The 22,438-nt window shown below is 38.8% G+C and overlaps 3 protein-coding genes across 3 annotated transcripts in view; all 3 read left to right on the top strand.

The window, feature by feature from the left end:
- Positions 1 to 22,438, top strand: part of chst3b (carbohydrate (chondroitin 6) sulfotransferase 3b) — a 303,775-nt gene that overhangs the window by 227,789 nt on the left and 53,548 nt on the right. The gene's annotated exons all lie outside the window — the stretch shown is intronic.
- The window catches only part of zgc:92749 (elongation of very long chain fatty acids protein), a 238,241-nt gene that overhangs the window by 162,674 nt on the left and 53,129 nt on the right, over positions 1 to 22,438 (top strand). The window lies entirely within an intron of this gene.
- The window catches only part of cpxm2 (carboxypeptidase X (M14 family), member 2), a 76,287-nt gene that overhangs the window by 11,813 nt on the left and 42,036 nt on the right, over positions 1 to 22,438 (top strand). Inside the window, exons 2-3 of the mRNA XM_049464869.1 lie at positions 559 to 639; positions 16,540 to 16,649. Coding sequence (XP_049320826.1) covers positions 559 to 639; positions 16,540 to 16,649 — 191 coding nt within the window. The remainder of the gene's footprint in view (positions 1 to 558; positions 640 to 16,539; positions 16,650 to 22,438) is intronic.

The following is a 22,438-nucleotide window of genomic DNA, read 5'->3' as shown; positions in this document are numbered from 1 at the left end:
TTTTCAGCACGTTTACACAGCTATTAAAAAAATCAAACTGAGCCACTTTGACCAAAAAATTAGATTTGAGTCACTTCAGCCTGGTAATTTGAACGTAGCCTAATTCCTTTTTTTAAACCTGTCTAATTGCTGCTTGTTATGGTTCTGTTCACATCTACAGGTGCTTTTAATGCCGGATTAAAAACACCTGATTAAAACCTCTATTCTTAAGAGTGGAAATTTTTAGGAGGTTAAGTCATTTTTGTCATGAAATAATCACAAAAAGGACATTTGTTGGTCTATTAGACAAAAAAAAAATGTAATTTAAGTTGCATCTGATTGTGAACGAGATAAAAAAAATAAGGTTAAACTTATTAAAACACTTAACTGAAGTGGGTGTTGAATCATTTTGAACACAACTGTATTTGCAAACGTTTTGGGAAAAGTTATCCAACACAAATGACCAAACATTCATATTAGCTAGTTAATGGAGTGCGAAACTCATATATTCATGTTCTAAGATCTACAGTAACTACTGTAAGTTCTCACACGTTTCCTTTTCTCTGCTCTGCTTTTCAGTGAAATCTCCAAATAAGAAGAGTGAGAAGACTCCGAACAGCATCAGCGAGGCGGACGGGCAGTACCAGTCGGAGAGAGTGGGTACGTTTCCTATTTAAACTGGGCTGCTGTTCAGCGGCTTGATGTAATCAGACGGTGGTTTATGTTGTCATTTGGAGAGGAGATCAGATCATCTCTAGATTCAAACTTTTACACACACACACACACACACACTACAAAGAGGCAGACTTTTCCCGGTAAAGCAGAACTGGGTGTAAACCGATGCTGCTGACTGTCGCCTGGATGCGGGCGCTCTGTGTTTGGTTGCTGTGGAGTAAACAAAGGATGCTAAACAGAAGCAGAGATGCTCAGACTGAGAGCAGCAGTAATCCGCAGGCTTCAGGAGATTCCAGGCTCCTCTGAGCATTCAGCGTCCCGTCATTTCTGACCACAGAAAATAAACAGAACCTTATGTTCAGCTCAGTTCAGTTTGCATACGGTATATTAGTCCCAGAACACACATTCATTTCTGCATTTCAGACCTGCTACACAATAAGCTAACAAATCGAAATAATTACTAATTAGGTTATAAATGCCTAAATCATTAATAATCAGTTATAACACATATGGGCAACAATATAGATGGTTGCCCTTATGTTGCACTAGTGCTGGGCAGTATACCGGTTCATTCAGGGTACCACTTTAAAATAAGACTGCATTTATGAAGGGTTTATAAATGGTTTAAAATGTGTTTATTAATGGTTACTAATCAGGTTATAAATGTCTTAAAAATCATTAATAATCAGTTATAACACATACGGGCAACAATAAAGATGGTTGCCCTTATGTTGCACTAGTGCTGGGCGGTATACCGATTCATTCAGGGTACCACTTTAAAATAAGGCTGCCTTTATAAAGGGTTTTTAAATGGTCTAAAATGAGTTTATCAATGGTTACTAATTAGGTTATAAATTCTTAAAAATCCTTAATAACCAGTTATAACACATACGTAGAAAGGGCAACAATGACCTGTTGTTTGCCAAATAGTGAACCCACAGCCATCTATATTGTTGCCCGTATGTGTTTTAACTGATTATTAATTATTTTTAAGGCATTTACAACCTTTATAAATGGTTTACAATTAGTTTATTAATGGTTACTAATTAGGTTATAAATCCCTTAAAAAACATTAATAATCAGTTATAACACATACAGGCAACAATATAGATGGTTGCCCTTATGTTGCACTAGTTTTGGGCAGTATACCGGTTCATTCAGGGTACCACTTTAAAATGAGACTGCCTTTATAAAGGGTTATAAATGGTTTACAATTAGTTTATTAATGGTTACTAATACTAATGTTGTAAATGCCTTAAAAACATTAATAATCAGTTAAAACACATACGTAGAAAGGGCAACAATGACCTGTTTGCCAAATAGTGAACCCACAGCATTCCATATTGTTGCCCGTATGTGTTATAACTGATGACCTCAACTCGGGTGTACTTGGGTTCTGCAGCAGGACAATGACCCAAAACACAAAAAAAAAAAACTGAATGGCTTAAACTAATAGAAGGTTTTGGAGTGACCTTTGAAGTGATTAAGATGCTTTGGATTATCTTAAACAGGAGGTTTATGCTGGAAAACTCTCAAATGTGTCTAAATTAAAACAATTCTGTAAAGAAGAGTGGACTAAAATTCCTCTACAGAGATGTGAAAGACTCGTTGACAGTTATCAGTAAAGCTTGTTTGCAGTTGTTGCTGCCAAAAGTGGCACAACCAAGTTATTAGATTTAGAGGGCAAACACTTTTCACACAGGGCTGGACTGGTTTACATAGTTGTTTTCCCTTTAATACATAAAATTATAATAAAAAACAGGCTTTTTATTTTTATCCAGGTTGTCTTTGTCTGATATTAAAGTTAGTTTTGATTTTTGGAAAAATCGGAGTATGACCAAAAAGCAAAAACAAAAAAAAAAAAATGTAGGGGGGCCACCTCCACTAGCTGGTTTCGGTTCGGTTGTTTTGACTCAATGCTGTTTTTACTCAATGCTCAATCGAACTGGACTAAGGGTGTAAACGAACCAGAGTTTTAACCAGACCAAATAGTGCTGGTGTGAAAACGCCCTAAGGCTCTGGCAGATGGAAAACTTAAAAAAAAAAAAAAAATATATATATATATATATATATATATATATATATATATATATATTGTACCATTTCTGTTTATTGACCAGACCTGAGGAGCGTAAATGGCTAAATTAAAGGGAAAACAATAGGGGTGTTCTAAAACTTTTGACTGGTACTGTATGTACAGCTCTAAAAAAAAAAAATAAGTGAGCACTTAACAATGATGTTTTTCCTTGATTTGAACAAATAGGAAACCTCTGGAATATAATCAAGAGGAAGATGGATGATCACAAGCCATCAAACCAAATTTAACTTTTTGAATTTTTGCACCAGGAGTGTAAAACATAAAGTTATCTAAAAGCATTATGTAAGACTGGTAGAGGAGAACGTGCCAAGATGCATGAAATCAGGGTTATTCCACCAAATATTGATTTTTGAACTCTTAATACTTTATGAAAATGAACTTGTTTTCTTTGCATCAAAAGGTTCAGGCATTTCTGATTTTCTGCAAATAAATGCTCTAAATGGCAATATTTTTATTTGGAATTTGGGAGAAATGTTGTCTGTAGTTTATAGAATAAACCAACAATATTCACTGCAACATATACCTATAAATAGCAAAATCAGAGAAACTGATTCAGAAACTGAACTGGTCTCTTAAGTTTCTCCAGAGCTGTATATATTAAAAAATACAGTTGACACAGAAAGCCAATGTTGGCTGCTCTAAAGCTTTACATGTCCCCACTGTTTCATTTCTATCATTATTGTTGCCATCTGTGTCTTGTCATGTGATCTTTCAGTCCATACTATCTCTATTCTGTTAGTATATTGCATTCCACTTTTTTGTTTATTGTTTGTGCTCTATTTCCTTTTCCTAGCTCTATATATATTGCTGCATTTCCTGAATTAGATCTGTGTTTTTGTCTGTTTGTGTTTTTGCCGATGGGTTCCTCTGTGTTGAACCCGGTTCCTGTAATAACTAGAATTTTTCCAGAGAGGCCCATGGCTTTTTTTTTCTCCTGAAGACGTGTTGCAATGGTATCACTTACACAATAGGTTGATCTACACCACATGTACGGCTCTGGTCCTGCAGGCCCACTGGAGGTCCAGAACTCTGCTGGGTCCATTGTTACACCTCATTAAAAACACACCCGATTCAACTCAATCTCAAAACTGAGAGATTAACATATTGTACTCTCTATGTGTGTCTTTGGTCGTTCAGATCAGCAACTTCAGTTAAATATATGGGTAACACTTTACTTGAATGGTCCATTTGATGGCCTCTTTGATGCTCAACTGATATTCAACTAACATTTAACTACATGTCTATTAAATGCAAATGAACTAAAAGGTGAAAGTAAATGAATCTCTATTGAATATAACCCTACATTCAACTCTAACCCAAACGCTTATCTTAATATTTTAGGATTGGGTTTATGGTTAGATTTTAAACTTAGGTTAAGGTTAGGGTTAGGTGTAGGGTTCGATTTTAGGGTTGATTAAGGGTTAAGGTTAGGGTAAGGTGTACGTTTAGATTCTATTTTGAATCATTTACATTCAACATAGGGTTAAGTTAAATTTAATGGACATTCAGTTCAGTGGTTGAATGTCAGTTGAGCATCAACAATGCCATAAAATGGACCATCCAAGTAAAGTGTTACCAATATATCATGTAGCAGATGAACACATTGATATTTGAGAAGTGAAATGAAGTTTATAGAATTTACAGAAAGTATGCAACAATTAGGCAGGTGCATAAATTTGGGCACTCTTGCCATTTTATTGATTTGAATACCTTTAACACCTTTAATTACTGAAACACAAATTTTGTTTTGGTAAGCTTATTAACCTACACCAAACACAGGTGAATCCAATTATCAGAAAGGGTTAATGTGGCCAATTGCAAGTTTTTCTCTTATTTGCATCATCTCTGAAAAGTGGCTACATGGGAGCCTCAAAATACAACTCTCAAATAACCTGAAAATATAGATTACTCAACATCATGGTTTAGAGAAAGGATACAAAAAGCTCCGATCTCAGAGATTTCAGCTGTCAGTTTCCACTGTGAGGAACATTTTGAGGAAATGGAAGAACCACAGACACAGTTCTAGTTAGGACCGGAGAAGTGTCAGACCAAGAAAAGATAAGCATCTCAGATAAGCAGAGGAGAAGGATGGTAAGAACAGTCATAGTCCACCCACAGACCAGCTCCAAAGACCAGTTACAACATCATCTTGCTGCAGATGGAGTCACTGTGCATCGTTCAACTTTTCAGCTCACTTTACTCTTAAGGAGAGGCTGTATGGGAGAGTAATGCGGAAGAAGCCTTTTCTGAGCACACGCCACAAACAGAGTCACTTGAGGTATGCTAAAGTTAAAGAACATTTAAATAAGCCAGCTTCATTTTGGAATAAGGTGCTGTGTGTGGACTGATGAAACTAAAATTATAGAGGTATTTGGAGGGCTGTTATTTATGCATGTAGGAAAAATAACACAGCATTCCAAGACAAACACTTAAAGCTCCCCACAGTAAAATGTGGTGCTGGTTCATCATGCTGTGGGGCTGTGTGGTCAGTGCAGGTACTGGGAATCTTGTTAAAGTTGAGGGTCACATGGATTTCAGTCAATATCAGCAGATTCTTGAGAACAATGTTCAAGAATCAGTGAGAAATCAGTTGGAGTTGCACCAGGGCTGGATACTTCAACAAGACAACGACCCTAAACTCTAAACTCATTCATGCAGAGGAACAAGTACAATATTCTGGAATGATCATCTCAGACCCCAGACCTGAATATTATTGTAAATCTGTGGTGTGATTTAAAGCAGGCTGTTCATGATCAGAAACCTGAATCAAACCTGACTGAACTGGAGATGTTTGTAAAGAAGAATGATCTAAAATATCTTCAACCAGACTCTCATTGGAAGCTATAGGAAGCATTTAGAAGCTGTTATTTCTGCAAAAGGAGGATCTACTAAATATTGATGTAATTTTTCTGTTGGGCTGTCCAAATTTATGCACCTGCCTGATTTTGTTGAAAGATTTATTGCACACTTTCTGTAAATCCTATAAACTTCATTTCACTTCTCAAATATCACTGTGTTCATCTGCTATATGATATATTTAACTGAAATTGCTGATCTGAACAACCAATGGTTTATAAAGGAAAATCACGAAAATGATCAGGGGTGCCCAAACTTGTTCATACCACTGTATCTAGCCTCTGTTTCATGAAATGATCCCTATAGACTGAAACTGTGCAGTTTCATGACCTTGATTCCTGAAGAGCAGTTCCTCTGGTCTTCAAGCTCTTTAATCCTGATTATCTTCAGAGTCAGGAGAGAATTTATGCAACACTGAGCGTTGAATGGTGGTATTGTTTCAGAGCAGAGTGCTACAGTTCACTTCCAAACATTGAACTCTGTACACTGCGGTCCAAGCTGGCCTCGGCTCACTCTGTTCACAGATGTTTGGACAGGAAACGGGATCTCATCACTGCTCTTGCTCAGCTGATTCACTTTAAAAATGGTGTAATTAACCATTAGACGAAGGCCCCAGAAGCCATATCGTGTTTTTTTGCATTTAAAACAATTTTTTTCAGTACAGTTCCACAAATTATACACTAATTACCAGTACCCTATTTCGATTGGAAAAAAAGTATTGGGACATCATTCAAACAAAGAGGTGCAGAGATTAGAAGTAGATTTTTTCTAAGGACTTTTGAAAATGAGAAAAAAAAGATTCAGAGCTTTCAGATCATAAATAATGCAAAGAAAACAAGTCCATATTCATAAAGTTTTAAGAGATCATAAATCAATATTTGGTGGGATAACCCTGGTTTTTATTCACAGTTTTCATGCATCTTGGCATGTTCTCCTCCACCAGTCTTACACACTGCTTTTGGATAACTTGATGCCACTCCTGGTGAAAAATAAGGCACACTTAAAATCCTTAAATTTTCCCAAATATCATCAGTGTGCCGTATAAGCAAAGTAAAGCCACTTTGCTAAAGTACAGCTTTATACAGAAGATTCAGTTTAGTTCTCCAGCACCAAGGCTGGAGCAGTATTAGCATTAGCCGCTAACCGAACTAAGTGCTAACACTTTTACTATTCAGAGTTGAGTATTATTAGCCCGTAGTCTGCTGCTCACCCCGGCTAGCACTGCTGTAGCAGCATTCGCATTAATACTAATTTCACCAATTAGAGGCGAGTATATCAGACTGTAGCTCGCATGTTTACCATGTTAAAACAAGCTACGTGGGACGAACCTCTAGCTAATATCACGCTAGCTTACCGGAACACTCAGGGTTCCTCAGTGTAGCGCTTTCAGGCAGCATTAGCCGTTAACTCCTAAACACTAGCACTAATGGCTAACTGCTAATGCTAATGCTGCTGTATTCAGAGAAAATCTGGAAATCTAAGCTTACTGCAAATAAATGGAAGCGCTTTACTCACCCAAATAAACAGTTTTCAGGAGAGAAATCTGTGTAGATTAACATCCAGTGATTTTTTTTTAGCTTAGCTTTACAGCTGAATTAGACGGAAAGCATGGCAACACCCCTGTTCCTTACTTGTGCTTTTTAAAATGTGCCTTATAATCCAGTGTGCTTTAAGTATGAAAATAGACCAGAAAATATACTTTTGTTAACAATGTGCCTTTTAATCCTGTGCACCTTATAGTGCAAAATATACGAAACTTTGTTTCTATCTTCTGTTCAAAGAATGATAACTTGTGATCTCAACTTGAAATAGGTGCACAGGATTTATATATACTAACTACTAACTTCTGATACTATTGAAAACATTGATAATGAACTTTTAGATAGCAGATTAGAGTGTGTCTGTACTAGGTATGCACCATATCGTATCATACGTGATAATATCGCCAACATTTTCGAATATCGTGAACGATATTATACCCTGAAATATCCTGCCATACCACCCACCCCTAATTATCACATCAGGGTACTACTTTTTGCTGTTTTAACAAAAGAAAAATTCACACCGTTCTCATTTCCCATTATATATCAACTAGAAATAAATTATATTTATCCAGTAACATTAATTTAACTTTAATCCTGGATATATGAAGATATTTGGAGTGCATTATTAGTATCATGACTTTCTGAATCATTGACTTCTGTTACAAATCTGTTACAAATTTAATATCTCATTTAGGGGTTTGTCATATCGTATCGTTTTTTTTTTTATTTAGTGTTTTGTCACATCGCCAAGAGTATCGCTATCGTGAAAATACCAAGAAATATCCTGATATTATTTTAGGGCCATATCGCCCACCCCTAGTCTGTACTATTGTTCATGTTTTAAGAGAACAGTGAGTCAAGTCATACAGTGTCAGAATCCATATGATCCATATATATAAATATATCCACATATATAATCCTATACAGAACCCCGGCTCAGTAAATCAGCAGAACTGTTAGGACATTCACACCTGAGGCTCGGAGCTGTCGACGTGCAGAGCAGACTGAAGGCTGCTTTTGCTGACTTGTGGCGTTACTGGGTGTGAAATCCCAGTAATTGTCACATTTCAGAAGATGCTGTCTGTGAGACACTGACAGTGTGTGTGTTAATCATCGTGTCAGCTCAAAAAAAGAGAGAGAGAGAGAGAGAAAGTGACAGAGAGACACTTTTATAGCGTTCTCCTGCTTTTCTTTGCCATTATCCAGTTGACAGAATAAGCTGTAGTTCAGATGTGTCCAGATATGTATTGGGACATTGGCGTGTCTCTCTTTTGGCATGACAAAAATTTTACATTTTACTTTCTTGAGCAGAATTTTAGAAATAAAAATGCTTTACTACATAATGCCTCCATCTCACACATGGGCTACATCCTGTAAACATCACCTATCGGACGTCTTCCTTTAAGCTCCACACTGATTGATTGGTCAGTAGGGCCAGTTACCTTTCCAGGTGTTGTGCCAAATTCTGCCCTCCTGCCAGAATCTGACTCCCTTTGAGTGCAGTGTTACGGCCGGCTTGTATAGACCACAGCATTTAAAAGGGGGTTGGGGGGGGAGGGTGGTCGACACTTGCATAGGTATAGACGAAATATATATATATATATATTTTATATATTTGAGATATCATAACTAGTTTAACCCTTTCACATCTTAATTATGTTCCAGTAATATATGTATAAATATATATGTTTATGCTTATAAACAGGTCTTTATCTCCATTTATCTCTGTTTCTCCATTCACAACGATCATAACTTTGTACCAGGGGTGTGACGAGACACTAATATCATGAGTCGAGACGAGACACGAGACTGGGTTCACGAGAAAGAGACGAGACCAGATTTAAAACAAAAAATTTAAAGAAAACATCAAAAATGAAAAATGGCTTGAAAACTAGAGTTTTATTTGACAAAAGCATATAACACAAACTTAGCAGACTGGTTTCTCTCACACATTGATTTTATAAGAAATAGAAATAAGAATAAGAATAAAAAATAAAAATAACAGTCATAATAGTCAATAATAGTCATATTAAGCCTGTGGTTTGTGTTTTTTTCTCCTAAATCTCTTGTAATTTAACTATTCATAACCTTAACCAGTCATATTAAGACTTTGCTTGAAGTGAAACAGAGACAGAACATTTTTTTAAATACAGTACAGAGCTAAGGGATTAGTACACCTGCCTATGAAACAGTAACGTGTAGGATTTACTTACAGTATTTACATATGGTTTGTGTCTTGTTGGTCACTCTGTTACCGTTTATTGTTTCCACTGGAGACAAAATGCAGCCAGACACACAACTTAAAAGTAGCAGAAGCATCTTTTATGCAAATGCCCGAATTTTCCTCTTTTGCTGAAAGCTGCTCTCACTGCTCAGCCACCACACTCGCTGCTATCGCTACTGTGTTGCCAGATCCCTCTTAAAAAGACCACACTAAACTGTTTTTTTTCCCCGCAAGACAGGTTTAAGCTTGACGAGAAATATCGTCATATTTTAATCTCGCGAGATCTCGTGCCACGAGATACATGTATTACACTCTGCAACTGTAGGGGGAGCCCAAGAGCACAACATCTCAATCCTACCCGGTGGGGCTTTAAAGGGACGTGATTCCCGATTGATCTCTCAGATGGTGCACCATCAAGAATCGTCTTTCAATAAGAAGAGCTGCTAAAATCACATGTGCAAGAGATTACTTCAAAAACCTTTTTTAAACACTACAATACGTGAGGTACATTTACAACACTTAAAACTTTACTGTGCAAAACAGAAGCCCTATGCAGGATCTCTGGAGCATCACCCAGTAAAAAGTGCATCATGGTCGGTCAGATTCCTTGACCTCTTGATGCGTAGATGTGGTCTGCTTTGGTTAAAACCCTGTCATGTCACAGCAGCAGATGTCTGATGACCTCAGTCAGCTACTTCCTCCTGATTACTCAGTGTCTCTGGGTGGTGGAAGGGGATGTGATGGCCGGGAGCCGGGGGGTGCTGGGTGTTGTGGGATTCCTGTGTGTAAATGTTACGGAAAGCACAGATGGTCCGGAGCTCAGCGATGATTCGCAGTGTCATCACACAGCCTCGTTAATTAACATCGTTATGTAAGTCAGCTGCTCTGCTCTCATAAAGCTTGTCTGTAATAATGTACAGCACCTGGAGACCAGTGTAACCTGGAGAAACTCTGATGAGATCTGAACTTTGTGCAGAACAACATTATTCCTGAATCTGGATCCCAATTCGAATTCGTCCTTTAATTTGATTTCTGAGGCTGTTTTAATCTGAATGTGACAAAATATGGTGTTGAATGAATTCACTTTGCTGGATGGGAACATATGCCATCAGCTTATGATTATTTGAAAAGAAACTGAAGACAGAGTTGAGAACTTATCGTCAGGTAGGTTAACTCAAAAACTCAACACACAGCCATTAATGCCTATACTTGAAAATGGCCAAATTGTGCTCAAAGTACTCAAAATATTTTGGTGACCATTATTTTCCAGCGCTACTTTAATGCTCTTGGGTATGGAGTTCACTAGAGCTTCACAGGTTGCCACTAGAATCTTTTTCCACCTCCCCATGATGACATCACAGAGCTGGTGGATGTTCGAGACCTTGCACTCCTACAACTTCTGTGTGAGGATGCTCCACAGGTGCTCAATTGGGTTTAGGTCTAGAGGCATACTTAGCCAGTCTATTACCTTTACTCTGCGTTTAATACCAGGCACAGAGAACAGGAAATAAGGGGCATTTATACAGGGAAGCACAGGTGAAAGCAATCAGACTTATTAGTATGATGGAGAGTTTGTATGATGCAGTGGCACGTGACTGTGAGAATCCGTTGGAAAGATAACAGGGGAATTTTGGGTGTTCAGTTCTGAGTTACTGAATTAGAGTCCATGGCAGGCAGACAGGAAGTGGCTGGCCTGAGAAATTGTATGGCCACTTTATTCTACAGCTATGACTCCCGAGGTTGGTAGACTCTTGGCCGTTTCTGTGATTTACCTGCCCTGGAAACGTAGCAGGTTTTCTCTACAGTGGTAAAAACGAAATGTGTAACAAACCGCCTTGTATGTGATAGGTTTAAAGAGAGGCTAGCAGCCAATTGGGTTAGAGTGTCGCTTCACTTCATCATGATTAATTCACATAAAGTTGAAAAAATTTCAGCTCTGTGTTGCTTGTCACTCTACCGCTTTGTTGCTTTCCACTTCTCGCGGCGACAAATCACTCCCTGCCATAGAAAATTAATGGTTGCCTGTCGCTTTGTCGCTTTCCAGTGTGAACACAGTGTCAGTCTTCAGCTTCTTTGGCAAAGCTGTTGTCATCTTGAAGGTGATCATGTTGGAAAACTGCCATGTGGCCCAGTTTCCAAAAGGGAGGGGATCATGCTCTGTTTCAAATTATCACAAAAGTGACAAATTATCTCCCCAGAGCTGGCAGTACTCACGTAGCCCCAGACCATGATGCTACCACCACCATGCTTCACTGTACTCCTGACATGGTACTCCTTATCAGGATGCCACCACACATGCTGGACATCATCTGAGCCAAACACGTTTAACTTGAAGTCATTAGCTTACAGGACATGGTTCCAGCAAATGCTCTTGGACTGGAAAGTTTGTCTTAAGCAAACTTTGAGCCTTACTTCCAGGTCCATGCCATGCAGATAGGGTTGATGCAGTGTGCAACATATGGTCTGAGCATTGCAGTCTGTCCTTTCCCTTCTTTAAACTCAACTTCTTTGGTCGACCATAAGGAGGTCAGTTCTACGTGGAACCCATCCTGGAAAACTGCTGTATGACCTTGGCCATTGTGCTGTATCTCAGTTCTTTTAGTCTATGCCATCTTTGTGCAGAGCAACACTTCAGTTTCTCACATCCTCTTCTCAAGAAAGTTATTTGCCATGAGGTGCCATGTTGAATATCTAGTAGCTAGTTTTACTTAAGGATGCACTAACTTTTGTTGCCAGCAGTTTAGACGTTAATGACTGTGTGTTAAGTTATTTTAAGGGCACAACAAATTTACACTGTTAAACAAGCTGTATACTGACTACTTTACAATGTATCAAAGTGTCATATTCTCAGAGATGCCCCATGACAAGATAGCTTTGCTTTCTGCAGGATGCTCTGAAAAAAAGAGAAACCTTAAAATGATGAGTTTCTTGGATTTTACCAAATTGAATACCTCTGGAATATAATTAAGAGGAAGATGGATGATCACAAGCCATCAAACCAAGCTGAACTGCTTGAATTTTTGCACTAGGAGTGGGATAAAGTTATCTAAAAGCAGTGTGTAAGACTGCTGGAGGAGAACAAGCCAAGATGCATTATAACTGTGATTTAAAAAACAGGGTTATTGCACCAAATATTGATTTCTGAACTTTATAAATATGAACTGCATCTTTTTTGTTATTTCAGCCATTTCTCATTTTCTGTAAATAATGCTTCAAATGACGATATTTTTTTTTTTTTGCAATTTGGGAGAAATATTGTCCAAAGTTTATAGAATAAAACAACAATGTTCATTTAAACATACTTATAAAAAGCAGAGCTGTATATTCTAATATTATTTACTCTTTTTTACTGAGGAAATAAACTGTATATTTTACATTAAATATACATGGGAGCAGCAGTGGGTATTGCACAGATTAGCTGGAAACAATTTAATGTTCAGCACATTAAGCTCTAAAGCTCTAAACTGAATATTATGCAGACACATGACCGAAAGGCCTTTTAACATGCAGGGTTAACCTCTGAGTACGACACTTCATGACCCAGGAGTGCTGTTATCCCCTCACAGCTCGATTTTGGCGGCAACATGTCATCATCATCTGCTCTGAGCGCTGTGCTCTGGCCATGTCCGTAACAGGTAATGGAGACCATGTGGTCAACATATTGCATGTCCGCGCAGAAACGGCCGCATGGATGCACACATGGTCGCATGCCTAAGAGGAGGAAATGCTTGCTTTGAACCTCATTCGCCAAGGCTGGCGCTGGATTCCAGACGCCGCAGCGTTACGACAGGGCTGTTATGCCTCAGCTTCAAATAAGTGCTGACAAATCTGTCTCCGGGCTCAGACTAGGACCGGGCCAGGCTCGGGCTCTCAGAACAAGGCTTCCTGTGTGGAAAGGGAAGCCACATTCTTCTCCTCAGGCTCGTCTTGCTGAAATCACCAGGGGACGGTGTGACTTTTGTCCAAGCCAACGCAAAACACGCTCTTTATTATTCCAGAATCCCAGCAGTCGCAATTAAGCAGTCAGGGAGACGTTTCCTTTTACAGCTTTATTTACTTCATTCTGCTCTTCTGAGCTCATGCACCAGTGTTTTCTGTCAGCTGTAAAAACGGGCCGAACCTGGAAACGTTCCCTTTCTCTCCCAGAACCTTCTGCTGGATGTCACGCTTTCACATGCAGCTGTCCAAGTAGGACATGCACATCTCCAGTGAATAACAGAGTCGCTCAGCCACGTCTTTAACAGTTTGGTGGTTTTCCGTGAACGCTCCACAGGTGCTATAAAATCGCCTTTGACCTCTCCAGATTTCCACAGAACACTCATCCTTTGCGACAGATTGGTTTTAATGGTTTGACCGGGATTCCTTATTCAAGACTCTTGAGGGTCCCTCAAGGTGATCATTGCAAAACAGCAGAACAGCAAAATGAGCAAGTGGAATTTCTAACTCACAATGCTAGGACTCTCAGGGCAACAAGGACTGTTGATTTATTTCAATACATCTAGCATTTCTTGTATGAAAATCAATTGAAAGCCAATTCTGGACACATGACTCCATCCCCTCCAGTCTTTTCCCTATAGGTCCACCTTCTCAGTTGTGTTTCCACCTTCTTGTTGCCAGATGCAAACACTACCACTTGTCCAAGTAAGATATCTACATCTACATCTCCAGTGTGTAACAGTCTTGGTCAGCCATGTCTTTAACAGGCCAGTAGTTTTACGAGACTGCTGTAAAATTGCTTTTTAGAGCGCTCATCCAGCTCCATTCCCCTTCCATTTTCTGAACATGTCAGTGCAAGAAACCATTTGGGGTGTTCTGGTTCAGATGTAATCATGACTTCTGAATGATCCGCATTTAAGACACTTGGATTTCCTTAAAGGGTCCCAACACTATTAAAGACTCAAACACAACTGAATTTTCAGTTTTAGTTTTTCGATTATCTGAGGACATTGTTTTGAAAACAATGACAGTTTGAATTTCTTTTGAGGAAGTCAGACCAAACCAAGAGGCTTGATTCCATCCGTGTTTCCACCTTTTTATTGCCAGATGCCAATATTACCACTTGTCCAAGTAAGACATCTACTACAACTCCAGTGTTTAATAGTGTTGGTCAGCCCGGTAGTTTTACGAGACTACTTCACAGGTGCTGTAAAATTTGCTTTGACCTCTCCAGGTTTCCACAGATCACTCAACTTTCTCCATTACCCTTTCAATTTTTTAACATCCTCACTGAAAGAAACCATTTGGGGTGTTCTGGTTTGGCTATAATTGACTTCTGAATGATCCTTATTTAAGGCACTTTTCAGAAGTTTCCAGAGATGTTAGCCTTTGACTTCTCCAGAACATGCTTGCTTTGTGGAAACGTTTGTGCTGTTTCAGCTTGGCTATAATGCTTTCTAACTTCCTTACAGAATCCCTTCATGATTATTGCAAGCCTCTCTGGGAAACATGAACAGGTTTGCATTTCTTGCATAAAGGTCAAGCCAGTTCAAGAGGATTGACTCCTTCCAATCTTCCTTCCAGTTCTCCTTCATAAGCAGGGCCATTTCAAGGCATTTTGGGGGTCCCCAAGCAAAATGGACAAAATATATATTTTTCTTTTCTTTCGCTTCTTTCTTTTCTGGCTTCATGGTGGCTTTACGATTGCTGAAGTTTCATATTTTGCCGGCTGCAGGAATCCCAAACCTGGCTGATTGGCTAACGTCAGCAACTAGTGAAAGGAGCCCCCTTAAAGGGGGATTCAGGTAACAGTGTTGTTTTACTTTCTAGTTTTACTGTCACAAAATTTAAAGGGGCGTTCACGCAACTTGTCAATGCGTTCAGATCATAACCAGTCATTGTCTGTGGACACCAAGCAAATGATTGGTTTGCTTGCCCTGTTGCAATAGGCCTGCCCAAAGGTGCTACTGTAAAGAAGAAAATGCTTACTTTGGGAAAACCTTTGGGAGCTTTTCCAGTTTGGTTGTAATGGTTTGTCCCTCTTCCTATTCAAGGCTTCCTGGTTTTGTTACAGGGTCCCTTCATGATTTTTCCAAGAGTCTCTGGAAAACATGGACAGTTTACAGTTCTTGAAAAAAATTAAAAGCCAATACAAGAGGATTGACAGAATCCTCTCTGATATTTTCTCAGTTCTTCTTCATAAGTCCACTTCTTCAGTTGTGTCTCTACCGCCTTGTTCCTTTTCTTGTTTTATGGTCAGACTAAAAAAGGTTCCACTTGTGAATGAATAAATGAATTTACCTGCGAACTTTGAGTGGTCCTGTGGACTAAGGCACTTCCACTATGATCCAAGGTTCGGATCACTGGTTTGAATCCTGGGTCATGCTGGTTCCCCATCAGCAGCTGAGAATCCGAGAGAGAACACAATGTGCCATACTTTTTAATGCTTGGGTAGATAACAATCTCTTCCGTCATTTTTCTTATTGATGTGCTGGATGACACTGGATTTTGTAAGCTGATGTATCAGATCTGAAGATCTAGAACTTTCCTCTGAGGGCGCTATCTTTCCAGTGATGCTGCATTGTTGGCAGAAAAGAGGCGATGGCTGATGTCACAAGTGTCAGGAGCATTGCTAGTGATAAAGGGAGTCTATATGAGTGGGTGGGGTTATTGGCTTTTCAAATTAGGGAGATGAAAAAGGAATTAAATAAAGAAAAACTATAACCTTACCATTTATGATTGCAGCTGTATGTTAAGATGTTTTATTTCTGGAGCAGAAGGATTATACCATAAGTTCCCAAGTGCAGTCAATTTGACTCACTACTGTTAGACGAAACTCTTGGATTGATTCTGTCAGAGAAAGTTGGAGAGTTGGAGGAACTCAGAGCAGGTTGGAGGCATTTACGCACTGCTGCACCCGTCAAACGCTTCAAAATACGTCAGACATCAATAACCAGGCCTGAGTTAGTCTGATGGACAGCTGACCTTGGCTGGCAAACAAGTGTGGAATAATTTCATGCCTTTTTGTTTATAGAAAATAAAGATATTTTTGTCCTTTAAATGAATATTATTAATATTGTTATTTTGCAGAATTTTAGTTAACAGTATTGATGTTATGGCTAGTAGGTACTATATTCACCTAACAGAAAATGTGGTCTGGATGGTGGTAATGTGATGCAGAATGAAGCTTATATATGTCTTGTTTATGTTGTGTTGTGGTGTTTCAGAATGTCCGCCGCTGGGTTTGGAGACGCTGAAAATTGTGGATTTCCAGCTTCACGCCTCCACAGCGCAGCGTTATGGTCTGGGTGCCCACAGAGGTCGACTCAATATCCAGGTGAGCTCTGTCAGCATACCACCAAGAAGGATGAACCACATCCAACAGGATTAACTGTGGACTCAAGAAGAAGCTGTCTGAAAGGGATGTTTGGGTGCTAACCTGGATTGTATCCAAAAACATAAAACCACGACTTCACACAGCAAATTACTCTGAAATACTCTGATACACCGCCAAAGAGTTCCCCTCAACTCAACTTGTAGTTTAAGTTGGAGAATAAACACAATTTAACACTTTCACACATTTTTTTAAACTCCAAGCGGACAGTAAGTGGAACCACAAGGTATGGTAGATGTTACTAATAAATCGGCCAGTAGTGGAAAACCAGGGTACAGTTGACTTTTCCTATAAAGTGGCCTGTGAGTGGAAGAACCAGGTCCAGTAGATGTTTCTGCTAAAGTGGCCACTGAGTGGAAACACAAGGTCCAGTAGATGTTTCTATTGAAGTGTTCAGTGAGTGGAGACACAAGGTAATCAAGTGTTTATAATAAAGTGACCACTGAATGGCAGCGCAAGAGCCGGTAGATGTTTCTTTTAAAGTGGCTAAAGTGAGTGAAATATATTTCTAATAAAGTGACCCTTAAATGGAAGCACAAGGTCTGGAAGGTGTTTCTGATCTGGGAGATATTTCTAATAAAGTGACCACTGAATGGAAAGGCAAGGTCTGGTAGTTGTTTCCTTTAAAGTGGCCAGTGAGTGGAAGCACAAGGTCTGGTAGATGTTTCTGCTAAAGTGACAAGTGAGTGGGAGAACAATGCCTGATAGATACCAGTAAAGCGACTAGCGAGTGTTGAAACACGGAGTACAGTAGATGTTTCTGCTAAAGTGGCCAGTGAGTGTAAGAACAAGGTCAGGTAGATGTTTCTGCTAAAGACGCCAGTGAGTGGGAGAACAAGGTCTGGTAGATGTTAATAATAAATTTGCCAGTAAGTGGAAAACCAGGGTACAGTTGACTTTTCCTATAAAGTGGCCTGTGAGCTGAAAAACAAGGTCTGTTAGATGTTTTTGCTAAAGTAGCCACTGAATGGAAGCATAAGGTCCAGTACACTGTAAAAAGTGTAGCCCTGCTCAAATTAAAAAAATTGATGTCCATTTGTTGCATCTAAACTATTTGACTTCACTCAATCTAAATAAAGTCAATTGTTACAACCTGATTATTTTATTTTGACATAAACCATATTACTTCACTCGACCCAATATTAATTATTCACCTTGATCCAAGTTAAATTCTTTACATTTCAGTTTCGGAACCAAACTAATACATTTAAATTGATCCGAACTTTTAAAAAAAACATGGCAGCATATTCAGAAGTTCCAGAAGTTACTGTGGCGTGGAAGAGGACGGATTACCAGCGAGATTCGTTTCAGTGCTCTCTTGCTCTTTTTATTTTGCTCTGAGGAGGACACTAAGAGCTGGATTTACATGGGATTCCACTTTTGAAAGTAAAACTAACTACAGCTCCAACGCAGCTAACCCCACTCCCACACACAGAAAACACACAAAGGGTGAGGCACAAAACAACCACATAACTGATAACTACATGAATAATACTAGAACAGTGATAATAAAACATGACATGAAACTCTGGGATAAACAGTAACATAAACACGCAGAAAAACACCCACTTCCCCCAACAGGGTGAGCTCCCATAATTCCTTCCGCCCCCCCTCCAGTCCCGACGCCACAATACCATAAGCATGCGTTGCTATCTCGCGAGCACGTTCAGGCACTTTCTCCCTCTCTCATTCTCTCTCTCGCGAGCGCGTTCAGGCACTTTCTCCCTCTCTCCCTCAGTGCTCTGAAGCACTTCTCTACAACTTCTCCCGTGCTCCACAGTGCGCATGCGCAATTCATGTTTGATTCAAATTAAAAATATTACATCCTTATCTCTTTTCTTCGAGTATGATTTCAGTGGAACCAAAACATTTGGTTTATTTCCTTCAGAATTGTAATTAATTTTGTCTGAATCAAAATTGACACATCAAAATTCAAAAAGGTTGAGTTTCACAATAAAGTCAATAATTGTACTATGTGTTCAATCATATTTATTAGCTTGAATGAACAGCTCCATGCTTCACTTTTTACAGTGTAGATGTTTCTGCTAAAGTGGCCAGTGAGTGGAAGAACAAGGTCCGATACATGTTACTAATAAAGCGACCAGCTGGTGGAAACATGGGGTACAGTAGATGTTTCCTTTTAAAGTGACCAGTGAGTGGAAGCACAATGTCTAGTAGATGTTCCTTATAAAGCGTCTAGTGATTGGAAGCACAGGGTAATCATGTGCTTTTAATAAAGTGGCCTCTGAATGGAAGCACAAGGTCCAGTAGATGTTTCTGCTAAAGTGGCTTATGAATGGAAGCACAAGGTCTGGTAGATGTTTCCAATAAAGTGGCCAGTGAGAGAGAGCACAAAATTATAGGTGTTTCTAATAAAGTGGCCGTTGAATCCGGTGTAAAGCCAGTGATTTTAGCGTGCTGTGTTTCTTATTCGCCTCATAAAGAGCTTGATTAATAAGTGATGAGCTGCTGGAGTGATGAGTTGTAATATGAAATGAATAAATCAGTGTTCCTCTGCTTCCTCGGCGTATCTCACACTGAGCCCTGACTTCTTCTGCTCATCCTGATCCACATCCTGCATTTCCATCCTCTCATCCAGGAGAAGAATAGCAGGAGTCTGAATCAGAACGGAAAAGAATTGATTGGAGCTCCAAATGCCTGCAAACGTCCTCCAGATGAACCTGACCTCAGTTCAGCTGATCTGGAGTTCTGAGTGAACTCTCTGCCCTGCCTGAATGTCCCTGGAAACACATACAGTAGACATCAGAAATAATCATAGACCTAAACTGATATTTTGGTCACTGAAATGTAGAAAAGGACAGATATCAGGTTACTGACCTATAGGCATTTAAAGGTATTATAGTTTTTACAATACATTCAGTGGCATTATATGTATATTTTGTCCTTTTTTAAACCCAAGCAAAGTTTTGTAACTTAATAACCACAACATGATACACTATTTTTGAATATTTTTTCCAATTTCTAACACTCTAAATTAAAACGATTGGTCCCACGTTATGTTATAATAAGTGTCCCTAAGTACTATGTAGTTACACGGTAACAATCCATGTAACTACAGTGTAACTACTGGTGAAGTACACATTGTTACAGATTAACTACAGAGGAACAGGTTATGTAATTATGTGTATTAAGGTTATTTTTTGATGTGTACTAGGGGGAGTGTACTTATATATGTAATAGAGCAAGTGTACTTACACATGTGTAACAACGTGTGTGTACTCAATCAGCCTTAATTACTTACTAGACAACAACTGTTGGATAAGTTTATACTCAACTTATCACACACACTATTACATATATGTAAGTACACACACATCGTTACACATGTGTAAGTACACTTACTCTATCACTTGTGTAAGTACACTCACCCGGGTACACATGTGTACTTACACAAGTCAAATTAACCTTAATACACATAACCTGTGTAATTACATGACCTGTACCTCTGTAGTTAATCTGTAACAATGTGTACTTCATCAGTAGTTACACTGTAGTTACATGATTATTACGGTGTAACTACATAGTACTTAGGGACACTTATTATAAAGTGGGCCCAAACTATTTAAACTGACACATAGAGAGAGTATAACCTTTTCTCAAGTCTCTTCTCAACACTCGAAACACTCAAATCTTCTACTTTACACACATTTAATAGTTCAAAACAGCACTTTTTGAAATGCGCTGAACACATTTCTCTACATAACACAATTAATAACAATCTGAGATAAAATCACATGTTTCCATATAAAAACACTGGAATTCAGAATGACACAATGTGAGCAAACTGGCTAATATATGAGCCACCTGATCAAACACATCAATAACTAATTGTTGCCACTTCAATCAGGAATTTAGCACTATAAAAAACAAAGGTAACTGCGCTGTCCAAGCCCTATTTGTTTTCCTAAAGGACTAAGAGATGCTACCATAGTGGAGGTCAAATGTTCACTGGGGTACAAAAGGCTGCCAATGTAAAATGAATGGACACAAAACTTTCCATTATGCCCAACAGTGTGTATGTAGTTGGTTAGACAGAAATCTGGAAATATAAAAAATGTGTTTGAAGCTACAGCTCTGGAAAAAAGAAATAAGAGACCACTTAAAAATGACGAGTTCCTTTGATTTTACCAAATTGAAAACCTCTGGAATATAATCAAGAGGAAGATGGATGATCAAAAGCCATCAAACCAAGCTGAACTGATTGAATTTTTGCACCAGGAGTGAAGGCACAACGTTATCTAAAAGCAGTGTGTAAGACTGGTGGAGGAGAACATGCCAAGATGCATGAAAACTGTGATTAATAACTTGTGGTGTTATTCCACCAAATATTCTCATTTTCTGCACATAATTGCTGTAAATGACAATATTTTTATTTGGAATTTGGGAGAAATGTTGTCTGTAGTTTATAGAATAAAACAACAATGTTCATTTTACTCAAACATGTAGCTATAAATAGCAAAATCAGAGACAAAAACAAATTCAGTCTCTTAATTTTTTCCAGAGCTGTATATGTAGTTTTGGTTGAAGAGCTTCATTTTGCAGGATATATGAGGTATTTTTTAGTTATGTTATGTATTAAGTATTTCGATAGAACCAGCCTAGTTTACAAAATTGTGTTTTAGCAATTTGAAAAAAAAAAAACTGTAATAACCTTTTTATTAATAAAAGACTACCAAAAAGTTGAGCTAAGGTTAAAGGTGTTAAAATAGCACTGTTATTGTGTTAAAATAGCACTGTTATTGTGTTAAAATAGCACTGTTATTAGATAGTAATTACACAGGAGTTTGTAACTTACCTTGTTTTTTTTGTAGTTTTTTTTTTCATTAGAAAGCCTTAGAGTTAGCATTAGCATGTTAATAACTGTTGAACTTTTGGACGTTGGTGCTGTTGAGGCTCGGCCACACAGATAAAACAGCAGAGTAGCCATAATAATCAAACCATAAGTGCAATAAAGAGGCCTGGCGTCTGTAGGCTGGTGGTATTTCCTGTGAAAGCAGTGATGCCTGAGGTTTATTCTCTGGTACCGGAGCTTAATGACTTCAACACTGTCCGCATTTGATGCTGCGTCCTCCTCCGAACAACCGGACAAACACATGCCTTTGTTGTTGTAGCTGGCGAGCTCTCAGCGGGCCCCGGGGCCGAGCGGTCTCCGCGCGGATCGTAGGGGGATTGGGACGGAGTCCTGAACTGAGGAGCTACAAACTGCGGAGGATAAAAGTGCAGACGTGGAAAACAGATGTCCAGCAGTGACAGCACAGCACTATAATAGCGCTTATAGTAGGACCAAACAGAGCACCAGTAAAGCTTACTGTGCTAATGGGATCGTGTGGGTCGAACACCAGTGGTGAAGAGTTCACTGCTTCCTCTGATTTGCCGCCTAAATCAACACACACTCAACTCAGAAATCATCAAGTCCTGAATTAATCTTTATTACAGAGGTTATAATTGTGAAAATTGGACAAAATTGAACCAATAACTATGCAAAGAACAAAAGGCAAATCTTAGAACTATTTTTCGTGATACAGTGTCATGTAAAAGTTTGGGAATCCCAGTTTAAATATCTGTAGATAGTAAGAAAAAGGTAAACTGCACCCAGTTGCACTACACTGAAAAAAAAAAATAAAAAAGTAAAATTTACTTTACAAAAAGTTTCGCAACTTTCTGCATTTGCTTTTTTTAAGTAGGTTTAATTTCAGATAAATTTAAGTAAC

The sequence above is a fragment of the Astyanax mexicanus genome, chromosome 15, assembly GCF_023375975.1.
Source record: "Astyanax mexicanus isolate ESR-SI-001 chromosome 15, AstMex3_surface, whole genome shotgun sequence".
NCBI classification, from domain to species: domain Eukaryota; kingdom Metazoa; phylum Chordata; class Actinopteri; order Characiformes; family Acestrorhamphidae; genus Astyanax; species Astyanax mexicanus.
The sequence above is the reverse complement of the archived record's forward strand: the minus strand, read 5'-3'. Positions and strand labels throughout refer to the sequence as shown.